The 24,360-nt window shown below is 42.4% G+C and overlaps 1 protein-coding gene across 3 annotated transcripts in view; it reads right to left on the bottom strand.

Moving 5' to 3' along the window:
* Window positions 1-24,360, bottom strand: part of evlb (Enah/Vasp-like b) — a 43,283-nt gene that overhangs the window by 17,074 nt on the left and 1,849 nt on the right. For 2 of the 3 annotated variants that reach the window (XM_058614262.1, XM_058614263.1), the window contains exon 1: window positions 11,413-12,135. The exons of the other annotated variant lie outside the window; for it this stretch is intronic. In XM_058614262.1, the coding sequence (XP_058470245.1) occupies window positions 11,413-11,507 (95 nt within the window). In that variant the 5' untranslated portion in view covers window positions 11,508-12,135. Of the gene's footprint in view, window positions 1-11,412; window positions 12,136-24,360 lie in introns of those variants that run through there. 3 annotated transcript variants of the gene reach the window in all.

Below are 24,360 nucleotides of genomic sequence, written 5' to 3'. Positions count from 1 at the left end.
AGAAAGGCAGAGGCAACGCCAACGCTGCGCTGTTAAAGGCAGGCGGCTGCAAACGGGTTGCAGAATGAGGGGATGCACAAAGAAACGGCGACAAATAAGTTTCAGAAACCTCAAAAAACCTGGTCGTGCCCCACACCTGCCCCTGTGCTACCACTGTATACACACAAATGCTCCCTCAAACAGGTCTGAGAGCAGTGGTTGTCAGAGGCTGTTGTCAGGTGACACAGCATACAAATGTTACACTGTTTGCGATCAATAAATAGTGATAATAGGTCTAGGGTTGGTAATGATCGACGTATGGATTATTCATTCACTTAGCTGGAAAAACATACATTATGCCTTTTCCGTTTCCTTCAAAGTGCACACAAACAAACACACAGGAGATCAAAGATCATTTTTTCTGCTTCCATGGCGTCATTTATAGACAACTTAATCGTGATTGCCATCTTGCCATTATTGGTTGATAGACGTGTGATTTCAGTGGAGTGGAAGTCGGAATGGGAAGAATTGGTTAAATGATATACTTTCATGTTTGCATTTAGAGGAAATGTGTGATATTCTTTCAAATAACAAATCTAAATCCAACAAGGTGTGGGGCCCCCTTTATTGCACAATTCCAAAATACAAGCAGCCAAATAGTGACACATGTATGGACGGGTATCCATCCTACAGGTTATATCGCTCGCGCTGTTTTTTTCTTCCCTGACCTCAGAACTGACTTATTCTTAAAATGCACTTTATATTTATTTTTTTACTTTATTTTGTGTGTGTGTGTTCTTGTCATGTTTTAATCAGTTGTGTACAGGGAACTGGCTGTTTGTGCTATTTGTGTTATGTTCTTTGCTCTTCTTTTTGTCTGTTAAATAAAATATTGAAAAGCGAAACAAAACAAAACTGCTTCCATCTTCTTCTTCTTTTTTTAATTTATTTTTGCTGTTTTCTAAATGTTCTCTGTCTCACACACAAACAATGACAGAGTTTTCAGTGTGTGCAGCACTTGAACTCCAGCTCTTCACTCCTGAGCACAGAGGTCTCTGCTCACACCTGGACCGCTCACATTCATCCACACTAACGCGCAGCGTCACTTCACTTCCCTTGTCTATTCCTGGTGCCAAACTTCCCGTCTGCTTGCACCAAATGTACCCTTTCATCATCATTCCTCTGATTGGAGCTGAACGGCACAGTCACAAGTTGTCACGAGCGAGGGACACGCTTCTGACTCACAGGACGAGCACTGCAGTCAGAGGAGAGGAATATATACATGACAAACTCCTGCAGCATGAAACGTAATGAGCGCAGAACAGACGGGGGTGGCATTTAAATTTAGCACATAAAGTGCTTGGCAATAACTTTTGCACAGCTGAAAATACTCACACACTTCCATATTATTTTTTTTTACCTTTTCTCATTCGCACTTCGTCTATTTGAATGTTAATTGAAAGCATAAATGGACTTTAATCTTTTATGACAGTGAATTAGCACCTGAAGGTGAGTCACTGAGTGTGGAACTGAAAGCTTAATAGCACCACTGAGTCAGCTGTTGGTTACTGAACATTATAAAGAACAGTGTGATACTGTCACTCATTCATCTCATTAATGCTCGCCCTACAGTCTGCCTCTTACACTGATAGTGTGTAGTGTGAGACGTCTCCAGTCTCGGTCCACGCAGAAGACAGACGGCGGCTCTAACTTCACCCTGCAGACATCACAACTTCAAAGCTATTGTTGCTGCTCCACTTTTCCGCGGCCTCGCCGCTCGAGGCGGCGGTGTGTTAACGTCAAAGAAGAATCTGCCTGAAATAGAAACGCACATGCACCGCTGCAAGCACATTTGGGTGCTTTCACAGTATGACTCATATTCTTCATCTGTACACACTGGTTTGGGCAAAGCAGACTGAAACATGGGCAGCTGCAGAATCAGAAGGAATTAGTTTGAAAACGTTGATCATGGATGAATGTCCGGATGGTTTTTTTCTCTATGTATCAACATGTGCATCAGTGTTAGACTGTTCTACAGAATCTAGATCGTGATGATGCATTCACTGATTGCATTAGACCTCAGTTGCTTCTGCAGAAGCAGCGAAGCCCAGATGAAACCTCTCTATAATGGCAGGTCCTTTACCACCATTTAAGCACATTTGAATGCTTCTCACAAGCTGGACACAACATCCAAAAAGGTGTGAAATAAGAAGCAATAAAAAAGACGGATTCTATCAAAACTCCTACAAAGAAACCAACAAAGTCCTAGACTCAATTTCTGCAATTTCTTTTGATAGAGTCACTACATCATTATTTTTTATGTGAAGACTACCAGTGGACAGCAGAGGCTGCCAAAAACAGAACAAAATGTCCATCCATCCGTCTTCTACCGCTTTATCCTCCACATGAGGGTTGCTGGGGGAGCTTTGCCAATCTCAGCTGACATAGGGCGACAGGCGGGGTACACCCTGGACAGATCGCCTGTCCATCACAGGGACACACAACCATGCACTCTCACCTAGGGTCAATTTAGAGTGTCCAATTTATCTAATCTCCATATTGCATGTCTTTGGACTGTGGGAGGAAGCTGGAGAAACCCGCGCACACACACGGGAGAACATGCAAACTCCAAACGCAGAGAGGCCCTTGTTCTGACGGGGGTCGCCAACCCAGGTCTTCTTGCTTCTTGTGGTCCAGAACAAAATGTCCTTAAATAATTGTAAAGATTAGCCTGACCAGTGGGTTCAGAGGTTAATACAACCCTATAATGATGCACTACCAGTAAGAGACACTCAAAGCAGATGCTGTAACCTTTTTTTCTTCTGTGAGTGACAATTATCAAAAAAAAAGATATATACAGTATATTTGTAACTCAACGGTCAGCACATATGGTACAAATATAAAAAAAAACAGCATAAAAGAGGACACTGGGTTATAATTATATTCTTTCATGTAAATACAGTCACATTATAGTGAATACAGTGTGAGGCTCATTGTCCAAGTGCAGTGAAACTGTGCTCACTCAAGACTATTTTCAGTCCACTATGGTTTGCTTTGCTGATAAAACGTGTGACTGACTCTTTTGTGCTTAAAGGGTGACTTTAGTTCACACACACACACACACACACACACACACAAACTTTCATTATTTCATTTGCAAAGGGAGGATTCTCCTCTGAGATCTGTTGCTTCTCATTTGCATAATCGTCAGTGTCGTTCTCGTGACATCGACACAGTCACTACACACTGCACGCAACAACAACAACGGCAACGACGACAACAGCGACTACAGTTTTGTTCCAGTTCGCCTCCATCTCTCATGGCACCTTTGCCAGTTTTTTAAGGTGACATTAGTTTACACTGTCCCTTCGGGTGAATGATGAATGTAGGGTATAATATCACTGTTGTGTGTCACTACACTTCATATACACACAGAGGCGGTGAAGGCAGAACCAGTGGCAATTCAACTAGAGCATTGTGCATCACAGAGAGTGTCTTTGTATCCAACAGCCAGCTGCTGAGAGAGTACAGCCAAATCCTGGCAGAACAACTGTCACCACAAAATGTTAGTCTTTTTTGTTTTTTCTTTTTTTTTCTCCTTTACAAAATGCTCCATTTTCCTAGAAAAATTAGGGAAAATTCCTTTGACTACAAACTGGCAAAAAATGATGCACAAAGAAACGTCTTATGGCATTATACAGCACATAAATGTGTCCGTGAACTTCATCTGCACGGAACATCAAAGCTGCATGAATCAGAAAGAGCAGCCGACACCTTAAAGATTTATAAGCATGCCGTGTTGGAGCTTTATTAGCTATGAGCATGAGCTAAACCACCGTTTTTAATAGAAAATGGGATAAAGGGCTTTATAGTGTTGTCATAATGAAGAGCTAATTTTGTTAAATAGCAATATTTTCTGCTCCCTCGTCTCTAAACCACTCGTCTACTTTCAATCACTTCGGGAAAGTGAGACTGAGAGAGAGCGAGAGAGAGTGTGTGTTTGTCCCAGTCTCAGTTTCTGCTGCTGCAGCAGCTTCAGTGAAACTAGACCACGCTGTGTTGGATGTCAGCCATGTTTGCTCTGCAAAAATGCACAAGAAGCTTGTTCTTCTGAAACTGTAAAAAAAAAAAAAACTGTAAAACAATCAATCTCTGATTGAGATCATCTGAGGCCATGTTGATGACTCAATTGTCTTGCACTGGATTAATAAGAAAAGAATATTTTTGATTTGTCACAGAAGACATTATCTTGAATAAAAAGCGTGTTCAGGGACGTGTGTGTGTGAGGAATGGTCTAGAAGACCCTGGTGTGCAGAGCAGTTACGTTAAAGCAGTTCACTTGCGTATTTGAGGGTTTTAGCGGTGAAGCGGGTAAGAGGGGGAAAAAGAAATGAAGTTGGGAGGCTGTGAGACAGAATCAGAAGAGAGAGAGAGAGAGAGAAACAGCCTGTGCACTGACAACAGACTTTCAAACAGCCTCTCTGCTCCAATTCAAACTGTTATGTAACGGCCAAAATTGCGAAGGAAAATCTAAAAATAACTAACCTTGGCTACATTAGGTTTTACAAGTTGTTTATATGTGGAAACATAATCATTCAGTCGGTGCTTGTGTGAAATAAATGTTATAGTTGAAGGACAAACAATCACGTGACTAGATGTAGAGGATGTTTCATGGTAAATCTGTACTGTAACTCAGTAATTGCATTGTTGAATGTGATTTTTTAAAATGTAATCTCTGTGGAATTTTTTAAATCATCTCTCTCTCTCTGGCCCAATTTTTACAGACAGTATTGGCATCGATAAATTATCGGTATTGGTAAAATTCTAACAATACCCATACATGAAGTATTCAATGATGAAAAAGTTATAAGACCGAGGCAGAGTGGAAATAAGTGACAACATGTTCTGACATTAGTAATTCTAGTATGGTATAATTCATCGGTGTGTCACCATTATCCTAACCAAGCATATTTGTACTATAAAATATTCCAGACCCTGCAGAGAAGATGCACACACACACACAAACACACACACACACATATTCCTCGACTCTACTGCTGACTGCCGAGACAAGCACGCTAATCTGTTGGCATGACAACTGGAGTGTAATATTCATTTGCCCTAGAAACTATGGCTGTGGAAAAAAAAGATGAATGAGTGCTGAATGATATATAAATAAAAAAGAAACTGAAGCATTAGGCCTCAGACAGTCTGCTCCCTAATTACAGATGCACTGCCTTTGCAATAATTATACACAATATCATCAAATCACTGTCTCACGAGGCTGCAGCTGTGTAATAGAGCGCTTTCGTGCATCCATACAAGTGTGGCAGACGCTACCGATTCTGCAGACTGTGAAGCATATTTATAACGACGACTTGCTGCGTCTACCGTACATGTTGGCCAGCTTGAGGGGGTTTGTTGTGTCACTTTCAAAACCACTAATAAAGCCTTCAGTGTGTCTGAACGCTCCACGCAGGTCAAAATCAATGTTTTGCTTCCGTGAGCCAATGGTTTGATTCCAGCTGAAGGCTGCAGAAGAGAGGAGTGCAAAGCATGAGGTTTCTTTTACTGCTGCTCCACATGATCACATAAAGCATTTAAGGGTTTTCTCAACTCGTGGCACTAATGCTGAGACCGAAAAAGCAACGGGCGCAGTGGGAAAACCGTGTTGCGGAGGCTGAACAAAGATGAGAGATGATGTGCTCTCAACTTTTGTGTTTGGTCAATAGCAGCCTACATTATTAAGTGTGATGCAGGAGAGAAGAAAAAAACTGTCTAGAGTTAGAGAACTGTCCATGACATTATTGTCAAATGTGTTCACACAGTGTTGTGGAGTAGAGTTTGGCCTGGAAGCATTCCTGTGCTGCACACAGGAAGTGATTTGTTTTATGCCAATACAGATGGAGGCAACACAAACACTGGAATAGTAAAAGTGAAATGGCTGCAAACAGGTTGGAGTAGGAGAGAAAACACAAAGAATGCATCCAGGAATAAATTCAGAGGCGAATAATACTGCTTGAAAATCACAGTTGCTCAGCAGGTTGACGGCATGAATGTGTCTTGCCTGATAGTTTTGCTTGACAGAGCCTGTTTTCAGATGACGGACACAGCATACAGGAAGAATCATAACAACCCAAATCACCAGAAGTTAAACGCTGGAGCTATAGATATGTCTGAATGTTCATTTTTGATTTTTAGTTGAGTAAAATGATGCACAAAAGTCTCAAAGAGAGTTATGAGGTGACGTTGGATGACCTTAACTGTTCAGAACTGTTGTCATGTTGTCCTCTGACCTCTCCTCCCATCAACACAGGCAGAACAACAAACATAAAAGAGAGGACTTCGTATCTGACCTCTCTTGACTTATTAAGTGTCGGATAGACTGAAGGATAGAGTGGAAAATAAATGACAGCCTCCGTTGGCAGAGGATTTAGTCTTGGGATGGTCCTTTATGTCTCTGCAAAGACGGACAAATCCTCTGACATAACAGAGGCATCGGCAGAGACAAAAACAGGGTCAACAGATCCCCGATGAGTTGACTGTGGCATTAAGCAAACAAATGAATCTGCTGTGGACGTGACTCACAGTCACAGCTGAGATTTTATAAGATCTGCAAGAGCATGATAGATAATCACGTTAAAGGAATAGCTTGGGAATTAGATAGTATATTTACTTTATGAGCATTAGATGAGCAGTAGCTTGAAATAGCCAGACCACAGGTTTGAATCTTAACGGACCGACGTACAGTATATCATATTTACTGTAGTAGGTGTGTGAAACAACATCCGAGTCAGGCCGTTTCCAGGTTTATGCTACGCTTAGGTATCCAGCTGTCGGCTGCATATTTGTGTTCTGCAGGAAAAGCAAACATAGCAGGCCTGCTGCTGTGTGGACTGTTCCACATGTGGCATTGTGTGCTTCAAGTGTATTAAGGAGCCGCCTGACATTCCTGTCTACTGTGCTCGGCTTAATGAGCGTTTGATGGAATGTTTAAAGAGCCTCTGGCCCACGTCTATACCTCCAACTGACGCTGAGCGCTACTGTGAACATGTCAGAGGCATCAGACTTTGTGGATATCCACTGGTGAATGAGTATGTGTGTGTGTGTGTGCACACAGAAAGGGTTCAGGCACGAGTCGGTTGTGCAGAGACGCTCCGACCCCATACTGAGCACAGGCGAGGGGGAAGTAAAGAGGGAAGACGCGAGGGACAATGAGACACTGACAACAGAGCATTAAGATGTGAGGGGAAGAAGGAATTAAGACAGAGACGGAGAGATGAACCCAGCGAGCAGAGAGAAACGGAAGATATGGAATGTGGTGATGAGCGCGGGGGGGGGGGGGCTTTTAAAAATGCATGTGTCTCCATTTGACAGAAGGGAAAATATTTTTCAGCAGAGAGGTGAGAACACAGCTGATACTTTAACGCTCACATTCCCAAAAAGAAACTTTTCCTTTATGTGTGGAAAGAAGGAAAGAAGGAAGAGAATCGGGAAGGAGAAAGGAAGGAAGCTGTGAAGATGCCTTGAGGCGGTGCTCTCTCTGCTCCATGACGCCATTTAACTGCTGCTACTTACTCTAGGGTCTCTCACACACACACACACACACACACCAGCAGACATGTTTACATGTGATCCATTTTACAGCTGAGTATATGCTGAGGGCCATTAGGGTAAGTGCTCGCCATGGCAGATTATAGTAGGACCTGATACACACTCACAAGGAAACAGGCAGAATCGCCCTGCTGTGGAAAACACACGCGGTGCACCAGTGGACATGTGGTCGTGTAACGTTCCCAGTGGTGCCACAGGTCGTCCATCAGTGGATTCACTGACCTGGAATAGTCCACACATTTCCAGCGGTGCTTACTTACGTTGCTTACATGCGTGTGCAACGGCCGCCGTCTCTAACCTGTCAGACCACACCCACACCTCACACACACTCGGTCTCCTCTGGCTTAATCCTGAAGCAATTACTTATATTATGGAGGCACTGCAATGGATGTTGAAGGTGAATTAATCAGTGATGTTTTATTTTTATTTAACACAAAATGGGTTTGATTTGATTTAATCAAATGAGCAATAAAATAGATAATTTTTTTTTTTATTAAATTACAGGAAAATCACCTCACTGCATATTATAGTTTCAGGTTCTTGCTGGTTCACTCTCATTACTGTTGTAAGTGGGTGATTATCTCCAATTTTACTAGTGCTTCTGCTTCATATAATGTCTGTCATGACAAGGTTTGTTGCAGTCTTTAAAAGCAAATAGTCATTAAAAGGCTGCTCAAACCCAGATTATATCTAGATGTGTTTTTTCATTTACACCTGGTGCTGATGTGTGTCTCCAGAACTGTGTTATTTTGTTTACTCACTTTTCAAAGCTGCAATATGACATGATAAATTTAATTTGGCAACAAAACCAAAATAGCCAGAGCAGTTCTTCACACAGCCATGGCCTTCGGCTCAATAATGATGTAACGTGTGAGTGTTTCATAATATATAATTACATATTTGTGTGTGTGTGTGTGTGTGTATATGTGATTAAGAGTCTGTAATTATGAAGAGTTAATAACTAGCTTCAGCGCATCAGCAATGTTCACTCTAGTTATAATTATCATAAAACAACTGAATATTAAATGTATGTCAGTGAGTATTTTTTTTCTTACATTTCTAAAATTACAGAGAAAATTCAAAAGTAATATGATGCAAATTCAACATCAAATATTAGAGGAAAGGTTGTGTTTCTGCTTTTAGCTTCTCTCTCCCTATGTGTGTGTGTGTGTGTGTGTGGTTTTATGCACACACACTTCCATACCTACATGTACTCTTTGTGTATGTATGCGCTCATAGATTGGCCGATGCTGGTTGTCATGGTTATGTAGCTACACTGTGGCTAGATCTACCTCGGTCACCATGGAGCGGGGACTGTGTCTTTAATATTCCAGCATCCCATGCAAAGGTTTTGAAAGGTGTGTATGTCACGTCATAAATACTTTAAATTAAAAAAAAGCCCATAGTCATATTTTCCCATTCTTCATCCATGTGACCGTTACACTCTCACATTTACAATCCACTCACTCTTCTTTTTGCTTAGCTTAGCTTTTCCTCACCATCCCCCTTCCTTCCCCTGCTCTCTCCCTCTTCTCTCCTCACACTCTCTCTTCCTCTCGGTTTCTCTTGGTTTCTCCTGGTTTCTCATTCCTCCGTCTCCCTCGTCTTCTTCTTCATCATAACTTCAGCTCTAAGATTGCACGGTTAATAAAATGGATTTGCTGCTGTGTAGTTGCATCTGGATACTTGTTAGTTCATGTGTGTGTGCATTAAAGAGTGTATCCATAGCATAACATTTGATTTCTGGAAAATGAATAGTAATTAAAATAGTAATGAACTGGTTTAAATGAAAAGACATCACAGTTTAAATCTTACTAAATGTGTGTGTGTGAGGAAGTGAGCCCCTCCCGTACGTATCCATCTTGCTGCAAAGAGGAGAAGAGGTGTGAGGCACACACTGAGTTGTGCGAGACTGAAGCTTGTTTTATTTTTTTCTTTCAAAACACAGACACATCAAATGTGATATTCGCTGACTCAGTGACGCGTGTTTGCTGACGCAGTCCTTTCACAGAAGGCCACTGAAATGAGGCTGCAGCGGTGGATCAAACTCGGTTAATTGTTCAGCCTTCTGGCTAAAAACATAAACAATAACCTTGAGTTTAAGACAGTGGCGTCACACTGGAGTGGAGAATGCCCGAGGATGACCCAACTTCAGGGGTCCGTTCCATTTCTTCTTTTGCAATTCAGATACCAAAAAACTCTGTACATAAATAGACTATATACATAAAAAATGGAGGTCGTCTTCCACTTTAAAAACTGAAGCCCTGGAAGTGTGACAGTAAGACACCAGGGGGCAACTCTGCTAAACCCATTTAGTTTATGTGAAAATGAACCAACTATATTCTCATTTTCCTGAGGAGTTAATGGCCTCACTCACTAGTTTGAGGTCTGCTTCAGTAGCACATGGTGTCAATTTTGTTCCCAGGGGAAAACAGAGCAAAAATAGACGACAGTGCATGGACACCACTGTGAGTGACAGGTGATATCTTCTAATAGCTGCCTGACTGCAGGTGACATCTGTGAATCTCGAGGCCTCAAAACTGTTTTGATTTTTATTTACAATCGGATGACTATGTCAATTTCAATAAACAGTCAATAGATACACGGTTACTTTCACCCCCCCCCCCCCCCCCCATTATGATGCTGCCATGCTATAAATGCCCTCAGGCTCCTGCAGCACCATCAGGGATCTCAGCCAGGCCGTGATAGTGACCAACAGAGCACCAGCCAAACTAAAAGCTGCTTAGTGGTGCACAACTCTGGGTTGAGTATCTTAAAGCTGCACTAATCAGAGCTGTTAGAGGAGGAATCGCCAACTGTAACATACACCAGATTACAAGGAAATCTAGAGCTATAAATGGATGTGCTTCACTTACAGGTGGAAAGACAAAAGTGTTGGTGGGTGATATAGTTCAGGGGTCGATGAGTGTTTTTTTTGTTGTTGATTTAGAAGAGGTCAACAGTTTGATAAAATAACGGTTTAAGATTAGGATTACAGGTCTACAAAGGAACAAATCATCCTTATTTAAAAGCATGGACAATCATTTGTTTTGCACGTGTTGTAACCAACCAAGCAGCAACCAATCTGGCCTTTTTTTTTTTTGAATGGTAAATGGGTCACTACAGCCACACAGCATCAGGTCTGACTCCTCACATGCCTGAATGCAACAGCTCCCTCCAACAAAATTACATCTCAACAAGACAAAGACGAGGGAAGCTGTTGCACATCTGAGCATGCGTCCTCGCGAGCCGTGCAAACATGACGGCAGACAACGGCTGTGGACGCAACCCAGTCACCCTGAGCACTTTCAGCGCTGATTGGAGAGAAGGAGTGGCAGGAAAAAGAAAAAGAGACGCAAACATAGAGAACAAAAGAGCCACAGAAGCAGCCGACAAGAGAGCCACGGCAGCCGCAGGTCCCCGGATCGCAAAAAATAGGACAACTGCGGCACTGTCACCCCCTCTGTCCAAACTTGGCAAGCTCCTTCATAGGCCATCAATGCCCTCTGCTTTTCTCCTGATCCTTACACTTTTCTGCACAGCTAGCTGACATATTAGCATGCAGCCCCATCCCCCTGCAAGGGCAAGCAGACGCTCACAGCAGCACTCTTCATACACAGAAACGCTTCATATGCAGCAGCAACAGCAGCTGGGGATCTGTGGGACTATGATGATGCACTGGCTACATTTTGGGCGGATCTATAAGAACCCTGATACTGACAAAGGCAAACAAGGAGCCAGATGATTTCACCATATCAGAACGAGTGCTGGATCCCTCATCTAGTGATGGATCCATCATGAACACCTCTGGACGCTTACCTGACTTTGAATTCGGTCAGCTGTGGCTGAGCCCCGGGCTCGGCACAGTAGATCTGAGGGAAGTAAAATCTGTGAGACTGAAGGTTGATATCCATAGTGTCCACTCACAGCAGACACACGGGTCAGCTCTGCTCCACCACTTGGGAAAAAAAATGTATGGCTGTCTTATGTCGCTGTGATATTTGCTTTGTCGTCTTCAGATTTGTCACCGACACGTTCGCTAAAGGTGAGAGTCCAGTGAAAGCATCCTTGGTCACCTTCTCGCCAAACGGTCACAGGGCTACAAAGCGCTGTCACCAGGAAGGCATCCCTCTCCTCGCCGTCTCCTCCGTGCACTTAACATTCAGTCACCTCTGCTGCCTGGCACCAAACAGACACACTAACCTATTTCCCCACTATAGCAGCCACTGTACACTCAGCAGCTGTGAGAACAAGAACAAAGATGACTCCAAGTAAACGATGTGGCCTCGTGGAGGACCAGGAGCAACAAAAATAATCCCAGGTTTTCAATCAACAGTTTATCCTTTTGGACAGCAGAGATGTTACATGGGTTTAAAAAAGGAGACGAGATCTAAACAGTGAGGAAAAGAGCGGCTTAAAAAACCTGAGAGTCGCCTTAATTCCGCCACATACAGAAGAGACTGAATGGGAGATGTGAGTCCTTTGGTTTTTACGCTTCAGAGACAGAGGAAGGGGGGGAAGAGAGAGAGAGATGGAGATAGAGAGAGAGACTCCCGGTGCTGTGAGGCGTTGCCCTCGCACTGCCTTTCTGTGTCTCATTGGATTACCCCCTCCCACTTCACCCCCCTCTCTTCCCTCCTCCTCTCTCCATCCCTTCTACCCTCCCCTCCCAGCTGTGACAAGAACGATGGGCCGCCAGCCCCGGAGGCTGCTGGTCCTGCCCCCTCCTCCTCCTCCCCCTCCTCCTCCAGCTCCCTTCCCTCTTCCTCCTCTCTTGCTCCCTCTGTTCTCCTCTGCAGGATTGGCCAAGGCAAGGATACGTAAGAGAGGTGAGGAGGAGGAGCAACTCATTTTAATTCATCGGATGGCTCCCATCTTTTCTCACATATGATTTGAGGTAGCATGCCGGGCTTGGGTGGAGCTTGGGATTGCAACAACGACATGCACTCACTCACTCACACACACACACACACACACACACACACACACACTCTCACTGATCTGACAGCTCATACTGAATGTTCATTAACAGAAAAGGACACAGGTGGCGAGAGAGGCGGCGACACATCCTTCCACGGTAACTCTAACAGTAACATGTGGCTCAAATGGCTGTGAAAACAATGAGTGCAAACCACAGCGTACAAAGAACGATGTTAAACACTGAATTTAATATCAGAGTAGAATCGTTTTATATTAGGGATGAGTTCCTATTTGGCATCAGTCAAATTCACTCAAAATAAATCATGAAATCAATCCAAAAAAAAACCTAAATATCACATAAATGTTTCACTACAAGCACAGACTGTAATGAGACATGAGTCATCAATGTCATGTGACCAGAGTATGGCGAGTGAGGAATGCACACACACACACACACACTGCAGTTTAGACACTGTATCAGACTGATATCACATCTATTATTGTGGACATGTATGGAGCCATCGCTGCTTTATAAAAGGTCAGAAAAATACGTCCCTCTGCTCCATCTATCTATCTACCCAGATGCACGTAGATTATATTGGATGTACAGTGAATGGTGTGTGTGGCTATGACACTAATCTTCATGGCAGGTTGCCACAAACGAACAAATCCCTCCCATATTTGCTGTACATCCTGCGACACACCAGGGAAAATATCCCACCCATCATTTCTGTCCAGTACGACTCACATCACCCACATCTGCCCTGCTGTCTTTTGCCAGTGGGACATTTTATTGATTCGACCGTAGCTAGAGAACTGTTGGATGACATGCTTGTCAGTGTCAGTGGCAGTGGACGCAGCAGTTTGACAGTCCAGCGTGTTCGCCTTGTGGAAAACAGAGTTTCACCACAAATCTATGAGCCAATAAATCTCAATCCTTATTCCTCTAACGGTGGTGAGATAGTTGTCCGACAGTGGGAAAATCATACTGACCCAAAGCTGCAGATGTCGGCTTGCAACGCGTTGCATCACGTAGCGTTATCACAGTAAAGGGGCATCATTACAGCTCCATGGCCGTTTGTGCTCACAGTTAGAGGAGGAGATCAGCTCAGGACTGTACTTCCACGACCGTTAGAGGCTTTCAAAGGGCACCTTTAAAGCCACACTGTGTAACTTTTAAATATAAACGAATGCCTGTTACAATCAAAGCGCTGCCAAGTGAGTTAACACAACGCCGATTAAGCTTCTCAGCTCCACATGGCTCTGTGTGCTGTGCTGTGTTTCGGTGTCTGTGGTTGTTTTACGTCAAAACTGATGGTGAAAGACAGAAGGATAACAGCTAGTGAAGCGGTGAGACAGCAGCGAAAGGTTGGAATAATGGATCTAGTTCTGCCAGCTCCCACATAAGGTTTCCTCTGCATCCTCACAGTCCTGTGTCCCTCATGTCTGTTTTTGAGCTTTACTGTAGATCATAACCACTGAGAAAAAGACTTTTAGTGTATCGGAGTCCCTGCTCTGCTCATTCTATGCACTCATCATTGAGAGGAGGTAGGAAGTTAAACACTAAAGCGTTGAGGAAAGTATGGTGAAAATAAAGATCACAGGTGGCTGTGAAATGATGTATACAAGTTTATAAACACTATATCAGCTGTAGAACAGGCCAATATGACTCTGTTTACACATATAAATTAAACAATACATCTATATTATTATTTTTCCCCTTCAATACTTTTGCACTCAACAACAAGAAGTACTCACCTTTCCCCAAGTTCACATATGCAGCCCCACCCACCTCTGTCTCTGTAAACACAGAGCAATTCCATGTATTACAACAGCAGGTGATAAATAACAGAGAGTAAAGTCTGTTTGAACAGATCATCGTCCTTCATTTAAGACAGGGAAAGGTCAGTGAGAGAAAGCTCTCTTTTTTAAGGTCGCCCTGCTAAATTACTTTAATAACATAAAGATGTCACATAGTAAAAGCAGCATGATATAATATAATAATAATATACATATACTATATATATATATATATATATATTGGGTGAACTGATTCATAACCTTGTCTCCAATTGAGACACATTTTATTTTCTTAATATTAAATAAAAGAGGAGTTGATTTGATTAGTTTGAGGCAAACCATGATTTTTCCAGAGATATGAAATCTACAGCAATCATTTCATTTCCTCCATAAAAGCGCGGCGTCTGTCTCTTGAGAGAAACTACACCATCGTTTAAGTTTATGAAAAATTTTAATTAAATTAAAGTTACTCTCAACATTGCAAGTATATATATCGTGTGGTTTCGGCTGGATTTGTACACTACAGAAAGATTTTAGAGACAGCACACATGATGGTAAAATCAATAAATGACTTGGTTTTACAGTTAAACTGCTGTACAAAGTACATCTACACTCTAGCAAATTAATATTTGCTCTTAATGGAAAGGCAGACATCGTACTGCCAGATGAATACCGACCCCTCACTTTCCTTTCCTGGTCAAGAGAAGAGAATTTACCGTCCTATTCTGCACTACATGGTAGTTATAAATGGACAAAATGAAAAGTGTACGACTCTATCTCAGCGAGCAGACAACACAAGAAGGGGAAAAGCAGCAGACCGACAGAACAAGGAGTCACAGATGGGGAGAGAGAGTGAGAATCATTTTACCACAAACAGATGAAGGAGGGGGCTGAGTGAGTGGAGGATAGAGGAGCAGACAGATGGACAAACAGGTAGAGAGAGTTAAATGCCTGAGTGGGATGGAGATAAGCTGGATGAGAGGGAGAGAGAGAGAGAGAGAAAGTCAGGTGGAGGACAAGAGCATGGGGGGGAGGGAAAGTGAAGAGAGAGCAGAACAGGAAGGGAGGAAGAACATTTAGCCTTCACTTTCACTTACAGAGCACCCATCCCCCCGTGACTTCCCGTCTCTGTCCCAGGTTAGACCTGAGAAGCAGGTTATATTCTCAGCCTCACTTTCCACTCTCTCTACAGCGCAGTCGTTTCTCACAGCAGACATTTTGACTGGTCACAGCGGGAGAGGCCCAGGTGTTCCCGGTAACTTTAATGACCGCTCTGATCCATTCCACAAGCTCGGCTCTCATTAGTTTCATTGCTTACACCTGTGATTCTCCTGCTCTGAAATGCATGTGTGTGTGTGTGCACATCCTTTTTAGACTGTGAGGACAATTAAAAAACATCTTTACAGCTTTACAAAGAACGTTTTGATGGCTGAGACTTGTTTTGGGTTAGGATTAGACATGAAGTTGAGATGGTAAGTTCAAGTTCATGGTTAAGGTTAAGGTTGGGGTCAGGCTTGGGATTGGGTCTCCAGGAAATCAATAGGTCACTTTCTACCAGCCTGTTTTTTTGGGGGGGGTTTTAATGCGCTCATGAAAAATAAATAGAAGGAAACCCAGTAAATTACCCTGGAAAATAACAGAAATGCTAAAAGTAAATATTATTACAATAATATGAGAAACAGCAAGGTGTATATTAACAACATGTGTTATATGTTTAAGAGAGAGAGAGATGCAGTGAAGCCTTGGATATACATGATAGAGGGTATAGAGTGTGTGAACAATGATAGCGATGAAAGACAGACGGGACGAGTGGCGTCAAATTCAGGAGACTGTCAACACGTGTAAGCACAGGCTGTGATGCTCAGAGGGTTTTCAGTTTCAGCTCATTCAGGTACACTCACACTCAAACACAGCTGCTGGCAGGAAGCTGCTGGTTTGGTGTATGCGGTAAATAAACTCATTTCTGTCGTGAATATCTGTTTATTTTTGTGAATTCATGAATGATATAACATCTAAGACGAAGATATAAAAATAAAAAAAAGATGCTAAATACAGTCAAGTTCATTTTATCATAAGACCTCATGAGATTCATGCTTATCACTTGTAAAAAAAAAAGTATTCTGACATTATTCAACTCTCCCTGTCACATCTCCCTGTCACATCATTATTGTTCATAAATCAGACAGATCTCACATCTGTCCAGCACACAGAGTGTGAGATTGTACAGCTGCCGTGGCTCAGCTCTGACTCCTACGCAGTTCATATATATGAACATATTAAAGCTAAGGTCGGGCTCTTGTTTGACCTCGTTGTCAACGTTTCATCTTTAATCCCGAGTCGCTAGTACAGAAAACGAAAAATGTGTCACTGTTTAAATACACACACATGACGCTGTATCCAGTTAACGTGCTGTTGTGTATAATCCAACCAGACTCACAACATCCACCTGTATACAGTCCTGCCAAATGATGTGAGGTGAGGTGGAGAAAGGAAAGGGAACAAATGAGTGTGAGAGGTGTGAGACAGAGGAGTTTAGAGATCTCTCATATTTCCTGTCATCTCAGTTAAATCACACAAGCTCCTCCTCTCAGTCCCGAGAGTGAATTTTTGCTTCAAACAAATGTGTGCAAAACAGAAAGTATATGCACACGTGCCACCTAACTCACATTCAGTCTCACATCTGTTTCATTACGCCAAACACCGACAGTGGCAGGCAGGAGATACAGAAAGAAGTGAAACGATGTGGGAAAAGGAACGAGTGAAGGAGGTTATTCACCTCATCCTCATCCTGCATAATTATGACTCACACTGTTGTCACCCAAAATGCACTGTACTATTGTACACAAGACATGTGACCTCACACCTGACACTGGAGGTTTCATTTTGTGCATCATCCTTCTCCATTTTGTGCCGAGTTTGTCAGACTGCATTATGACAAATGTAGGTGATATAACGGGACTGCTGCGTCGTGCACAGGCGTCACAGTGCAATCTGTGACCTGCAGCTTCTGCAATAGACAAATAAATAGTTGGAGGAACCTTTATTTTCCCTGAGCGATTTGTTTCTGCCCTATTAACAAAACCTTTATGATGAAGCTTTCCAATGAATGAAGTTAAATGTAACATACAGGCAATAAAGGAAATACAACTTTTAATAGAAATATATCCCTTTGTTTTTGGTTTTAAGCCAGAGGAAGTCACTGTCTGAAGCACTGAGCATCACATCTGGTGATGGGTTTCAGAGGATTCACCAAACCTAACAGTGAAGATATAACGTGTGTCATTTCTGCATGAAAATACATACATACAAACGACAAGAACAGAATTGTTCTTACATGAGCCAAAATGTTTCAAACACTCTGTAAATCGATATAAATTTGTATTTCAAGACATCATCAGAATTACCATCTCTGCTATTTAGCTTTAGAAATGTACCCCAGTTCTCTGACACATGAGGTGTGAATAACAAAGTGAGACATCATATCTTTAAAGCTCGATTTTATACCAGCGCCACCACACTAAATAATCAATGTTTTAATTCATTTGGTAAATAGAATCATTTTATACCGTCACAGTCCACTAGTGAGTTTTGGAGATCATTCTTGGAGGTATCAGTAGTGTATTATTCCTACCAATGGACAGAAAGCCTGTCGTGTTCAGGTCAGGATCAGAAAATTGAACCTGTGTATGTGTAACACGTTTAATGATGACTTGGAAGAATAACTGCGAGAAGGCGATAAAGACCTTTGTAGAGCCTTCCATAAATTATTTATATATTACATTTTGTGTTTTGTGACACTTAATTAGCCAATGAGAGGGAACCTTTGATCAAGAAGACTTTGATCAAGAAGACTTTCATTCTTTGAAGTGTAACAGCTTATCAGCGGGCTTCACACTGCTGCTGATGTGGCACTGGAGAAGGAGCAGAAGAAAGAAAGAAGGAGGTAATGGATGACTGAATGTGGGAGAAGGTGGTGGTTGCAACGTTCAACAGTCAACTGCTGCAGACTGATACCACCGACTTGAAACCTTTTTGTGTTTCTAAGGTGAAACTAAAAGAAATCCACTTAAACCGTCACAATGGGAGATCATGCCACTGATGACATGGACATGACAGCCGCATCATCCAGGAATACAGATAGGCTGGAGAAGCAACTCGGTAAGTTGCAAGCTCAGGTGGCGTCTCTCACGGCGTCTGTCAGGAGCGGTAAAAGCCAGATGTCTGCTAAGCCAAGCAAAAGGCTGGAGTTTAAACCCGCGGGCTTCACCAAGCAAACACCCGCGCAACCCCCGCAACGAGGCAAATTGAAACGCGCAAAGAAGCCTCGCCCGGGGTATTGCTTCAAGTGTGGCGAAGACGGCCACATCGCTCCTTCTTGCACTAACACACCAAACCCTGAACTAGTTAAAGCAAAGAGCAAACAGTTGAAACATAAACAACAAGCCTGGAAGGAACTAAATATAAAGGTAATACACGTTTCTAGGATGGGCCTACCAGAGACTGAAATCAAGCCCGAATTTCCCAACTCATCTGTCATCTCATCCCTCACCCAAACACCCACTCATTCATACAGAGCTCAGCGACAGTTCGAACACGCTCGAAGGGAAACACAAGCACTTGTAAACTTCCAGGCAACTGGTCCCATGGAAATGGCGTGCATAGATTATTTATCCTTGGAGCCGGACAGCCACAATACCAAAGGTATCTTGGTGATAACAGATTGTTTTACCAAGTATGCCGTCGCCGTCCCGACGAGAAATCAGAAGGCTAAAACAGTGGCAAAGTGCCTGTGGGAGCATTTCTTCATGCATTACGGGTTTCCAAAGCATCTGCACAGTGATCACGGCAAGTACTTTGAGTCTCAGGTCATTGAAGAGCTCTGCGACCTGTTTGGTATCATCAAGTTGGGTACAAGTCCGTATCACCCGAGGGGAGACCAGGCTGTCAGGTTCAACCAAAGTCTTCTAGACATGTTAGAAACCTTACAGGACAAGCAGAAAAGACACTGGCGTGACTGTGTAAACCCCATAACCCATGCCTATAACTGCACCAGGAACAAGCACACTGGGTTCAGTCCATATGAGATGATGTTTGGATGCCAGCCGAGGCTACCACTGGGCTTTGGATTCTATTTGCCTGCCAAAGATGGTGTTCCCCAATTCCACTCCCAGTATGTGAAAAACCTGAGGGCATGTCTTGAGGAAAGTTATCAGATTGCCACGGGTAATGAACAAAAGGTTGCTACGAAAAACAAGCAAGCGTACACCCCGTGGTTGTGGAACGAAGAGGAAGAGGCGGGGGAAGTAGAATCAGAAGGGCGGCGAGTGGAAAAGGAGGCGGGAGGAGCCGAGAGGGCGAAATCAGAAGCAGAGGACGAAGAATCGGAAGCAGAGGACGAAGAATCAGAAGCAGAGGACGAAGAATCGGAAGCAGAGGACGATGAATCAGAAGCAGAGGATGAAGCATCGGAAGCAGAGGACAAAGCATCGGAAGCAGAGGAGGACGAACACGGGGCAGAGGAGGAAGAATCAGAAGCAGAGGAGGACAAACACGGAGCAGAGGAGGAAGAATCGGAGGCAGAGGAGGACGAACACGGAGCAGCAGAGGAAGAATTGGAAGCAGAGGAGGACGAACACGGAGCAGAGGAGGAAGAATCGGAAGCAGAGGAGGACAAACGAGAAGAATTGGAAGCAGAGGAGGGGGAAATAAGAGAGGAATTAGAAGAAACACAATCAGAAGATCACAGAAGAAGAAGACGAAGAAGTAATTCCATCTGCCATTAAATAAACTACTTTGGAAAGGAAGTGAGCGAAGACAACAATTAAGAACTCATTAACTAGCTAAACAGCACCTTTGGCGAAGTCGACACCGCACACACTGGTGTGTTCTTTACACAAAGCACATTCAAGCGTGTCATTTACTGCTATGGTTGCCGTGGTAACCCATAAACAAATCAAAGGCAGTTGAGGGCGGTGTCCATTCATTTCTCCATGTAAAATGGGACAGCAGAATATATTTGTTGCATTTCGACCAACAGCGCTCACAGTTTTCATCCAAATGGCATCTTTTAGTCATGAAGATGTTGATTTAATTATTACTTATTAATAATGTAAGAAACGTGATAAATGCTGCTAAAACTACATTTTGCTTCCAAAATACTTTTTTTTTTCTTTTTTTAAACACAATAAATAAATAAATAAATAAATATATATATAAGCCCTTGGCTGCCCTGATTTCTAATAAACGGAATCAGTCAAGACAAGAAAAAAACATAAGTGGATTTAAGGATCTTCGTTCGAGGGGAATTATTCCATATTTTAAATTTTTCATCATTGCAGAGCTCTAGTTTAATATTTAGTCTATTACAACACGAATCATGTTAAATTATTGATGATTATTGAATAAAATTGTCAACTAACTCAACTATGACTCCTCTTTTGAGTGTAAGGCCAGATGTAAACAGCCCATAATAACTGCCATAGACTGATTAAAGGGTCAATTAACATTCTGTATCGGACTTTGTTTAGTTTCAGACAAAATGAAACAGTCTGCACTGTGCTCGACTCGGACAGCTGCTGTATTTGTGTTTGGAAACTACACTGATGACAGTGTTGAGACTATAGGGATGGGTATTGTTAGGATTCTACCAATTTCAATACTGCTTACCAATACTGATACTTATCAATACTTTCATTGAGACTTTTCTGGAATTTGATGGTGAGAACACCTGAACACAAGGGTGTGGTGAAAAGCTGTGAGGAAGAATGAACGACCAAATCTTTTAAAGCAGATTTTCATGTTTTTCATGTCATGCTTTAACAGACTCACATGTTGCTTGTCTGAGATTTCCTGGGATTATTTGGCGCCTACAATGAGATGACAAATAAACAAGCAGCAACACATTTTAACATTCAGGAGGTTGAACAGAGCAAAGTCATAGTTGTTGGCAGCAGCAGACAATGTTTGCTAAAGACTAACGTTTTCTAGATACAGCAGTCAAACACGCCGTGCTGCCTCACACATGTTGTGTGTTGTGTGTCTTTCATGGGACTGTGAGTGTGAGAAATAATGTAACATAACAACTTGAGACTCAACAAAGTCCTCGATCATTAACACGCATGCTACCAAAACTCTGAGGTTTGACCCTTTCACATACACAATGACTCATAAATATATTTAACATAAATAACATAGCAGTATTAGCTGTTCTCTCCAGCTTTTTGGAGCCTTGTAACATTGAAACTTGATGATCAACTTAACTTCAGGCAGTGCAGGGGGTGTTTATGGTACGAGATGACTATATCCTTAATAAACTGTGGCTCGGAAATGAGTCAGAATTTCCAACATCTCTGCAACAGCACGTGAAAATACCTCATCTGTGAGGTAAGTCGATGAGAAGAATGTAATAATGAGTGCACACCTGTGAAACTTCAAAGCACACAGCTGTTCTCTGAATAATACACTGACACAGCTTCTCCTGACTGTAACCTTCAGCATAAACCATGATGATATCCACTATTTATTTGAGGTCAGGCACCAGATGCATTGACTATTGCGTTTTTATTTTATTTTAAAGCCTCTTCTATTAAATGCACCTACATTATGATCCTAAACTGAGTTCACACCTCTGTGTTCGCCCTCGCCCCCTGCACTATTAATGTTAGTGTTCAAATGGGTCAGACTCGTCCCACCGACTTGCACTGTCAATATATGCAGCAGCGGTGATGTTGGATCAATGGAGCCCACACAACGCTTTCAGAGCTCATAATGAAACAGTCCGGTCGAGGTGGCATTGGTGGGAGGCCACCATGGGACGAGCTTAAGCTGCAGGCAGCGCCACACATCAATCCTGCTGTCAAACTCCATCAGAGGGAGAGTGAGTCACAAACAAACACACAAAAAAGAAAAGAATTTAGTCACGTTTATGCCACATATTACATCAGCTATAAACAATTCAGTCGAAGTAGCATTTGTGCAGTCATTTGCAGCACAGATGAGTTGTTTTGAATGGTTTTTGTTTGAAATATCAACTTTGGAAAGAATAAACAGTGGGTATAAGTAATGAATAACCACTTTAGGAGAAGTCGGGGCAAAAAGTCAACGGCATTTGTTCCCAGGGGACCATGAACACATTGGCTAAAGTTAATAAGCAATCTTTGTTCATCTTGCTGTTGAGTTATCAGATCTGTACCACTATAGGTCTGCACTTTGGAGTTTACAGTGTTCTGCACAAAAAGCAGCAAATCCAAGAGCTGCCCTCATGTCAGAGCAGTAGCTTAAAAAACTATTTATCAATATGAAGGAGAGAGGGGAAGAGGGTGGACAGGATAACATGTCCACAAGAGCAATGAGACAGACAGGCAGGCTCCGTCAAGTCCGAGGACAGTCTGTCCAAAATAATCTCTGACAAGAATCAACAACCGTGGCTTCAATGTCCCAGGATTTTGCCCCAGAGGCCGACGTCACCTACCACCTCTCTCAGCCGGAGATAATTGAAACGGATAAAACTAATCTTGACAAATGAGAAACGGACATAGTCACATGCTGGTATTGACTCTGTCTGTCTCTGTCTCAATCTTCAAGGTCAAAAAAGAAAAAGCAGAAACGGATTAGACATCAAAACTCATGAAACCTGAGTTTTAAGTGGAATTGAACATTTAGCTTTTGGAACTTGATTTCTTTCTTTTTACTGAAACATTTTACTGTGCTTTGTGCAACATTACGAGTTTATTATATACATACTTTCTAGGGTACCTGCTTTACAGCAACCCAAACAAACAAACCAGCCAGAGTGAGTGCATTTTGAAGTCGAAGCTTATTAAGGAAAAACAACATCCTTTCTGGTGTAATTCTTACACACTGGAACTTTAAAGTCAACCATACAAACGTTATGCTGATATTAAATCAAAATGAAAGTGATGACCTGTGTCAAGTCTCTAGTTTCCTTGGCTTCATACTGCAGCAGTGTGTCTGACCTTGAATAATGTATGTGAGAAAAGCAGCTCACAGCACTGAGGTCAATTAGATCGCAGCATAAAGCATCAGTATGTGTCCACTGCTGCATACTACACACATACACACACACACACACACGACCTGGGGGCCACTGAGTGTCTAGTTAGAGCAGCAGGGGGCCGGTCAAGTGAAAGCAAATTCCAGCTTTATGAGAAAAGAGTATCAAAATGATAATATTTATGATGATATGTCACGAAATTTCAAAATAAAAGTGTTTGTTTTGATACGGAACGATAAATAGTTAACAATATAAACGTATTTATGATGCAAAATGTATCTTTAAATTAAAAAAAAACATACAATACATAAATAACTCATTACCACGGGCCAAGTTTGGGACCTCTGACATGAAGCATTCCCTAACCCCTTACATTAAGCTTAACCATAACAACTAAGTGCCTAACCATAACTCTATCCCTTACCCTAACCCTAATTCCAGGTCTTAACCCCTAAAAAGCTGTGCCGCGCTGACAAAATGTCCCCACAAAGACAGGTTTGTCTGTTTTTTGGACCTCACAAAGACATAAAAACAAGTACACACACTCACACAAACTTGTTATTATGTCTTAGTGAACAACTAAGTGCCTTACCCTAACCCTTAACCTAACAGTAACATAAACCTAATTCTAACCTTTAACCCTGAAAAAGCCCTTTAAAGTTGTGGGGAACAGACAAAATGTCCCCACAAAGATAGGTTTGACCATATTTTGATCTTCACACACACACACACACACACACACACAGACACACACACACACACACACACGGTGAACAGAGACACTTTACTTCCTGATAGTTCTGAACATTTGAAGTTGAAATAGAAACACTGAGAGCAGCACTGGCACAAACACACTGACAAGCAGAGACGCAATCTGTCACATGCAGCTGAGCATGAATGGCTTGTTGTGGTGACTCACACAGTCTATGTTGCCACCTACAGAGCACGTGTGTAAAGCACAGAGCGGCTCGTCCTAAATCACAGCTGTGCATTTAAGCAGCTTTCAGAAAAAAAAAAAATATATATAAAAGAGT

The sequence above is a fragment of the Solea solea genome, chromosome 17 (assembly GCF_958295425.1).
Source record: "Solea solea chromosome 17, fSolSol10.1, whole genome shotgun sequence".
Taxonomy (NCBI): Eukaryota; Metazoa; Chordata; class Actinopteri; order Pleuronectiformes; family Soleidae; genus Solea; species Solea solea.
The sequence above is the reverse complement of the archived record's forward strand: the minus strand, read 5'-3'. Positions and strand labels throughout refer to the sequence as shown.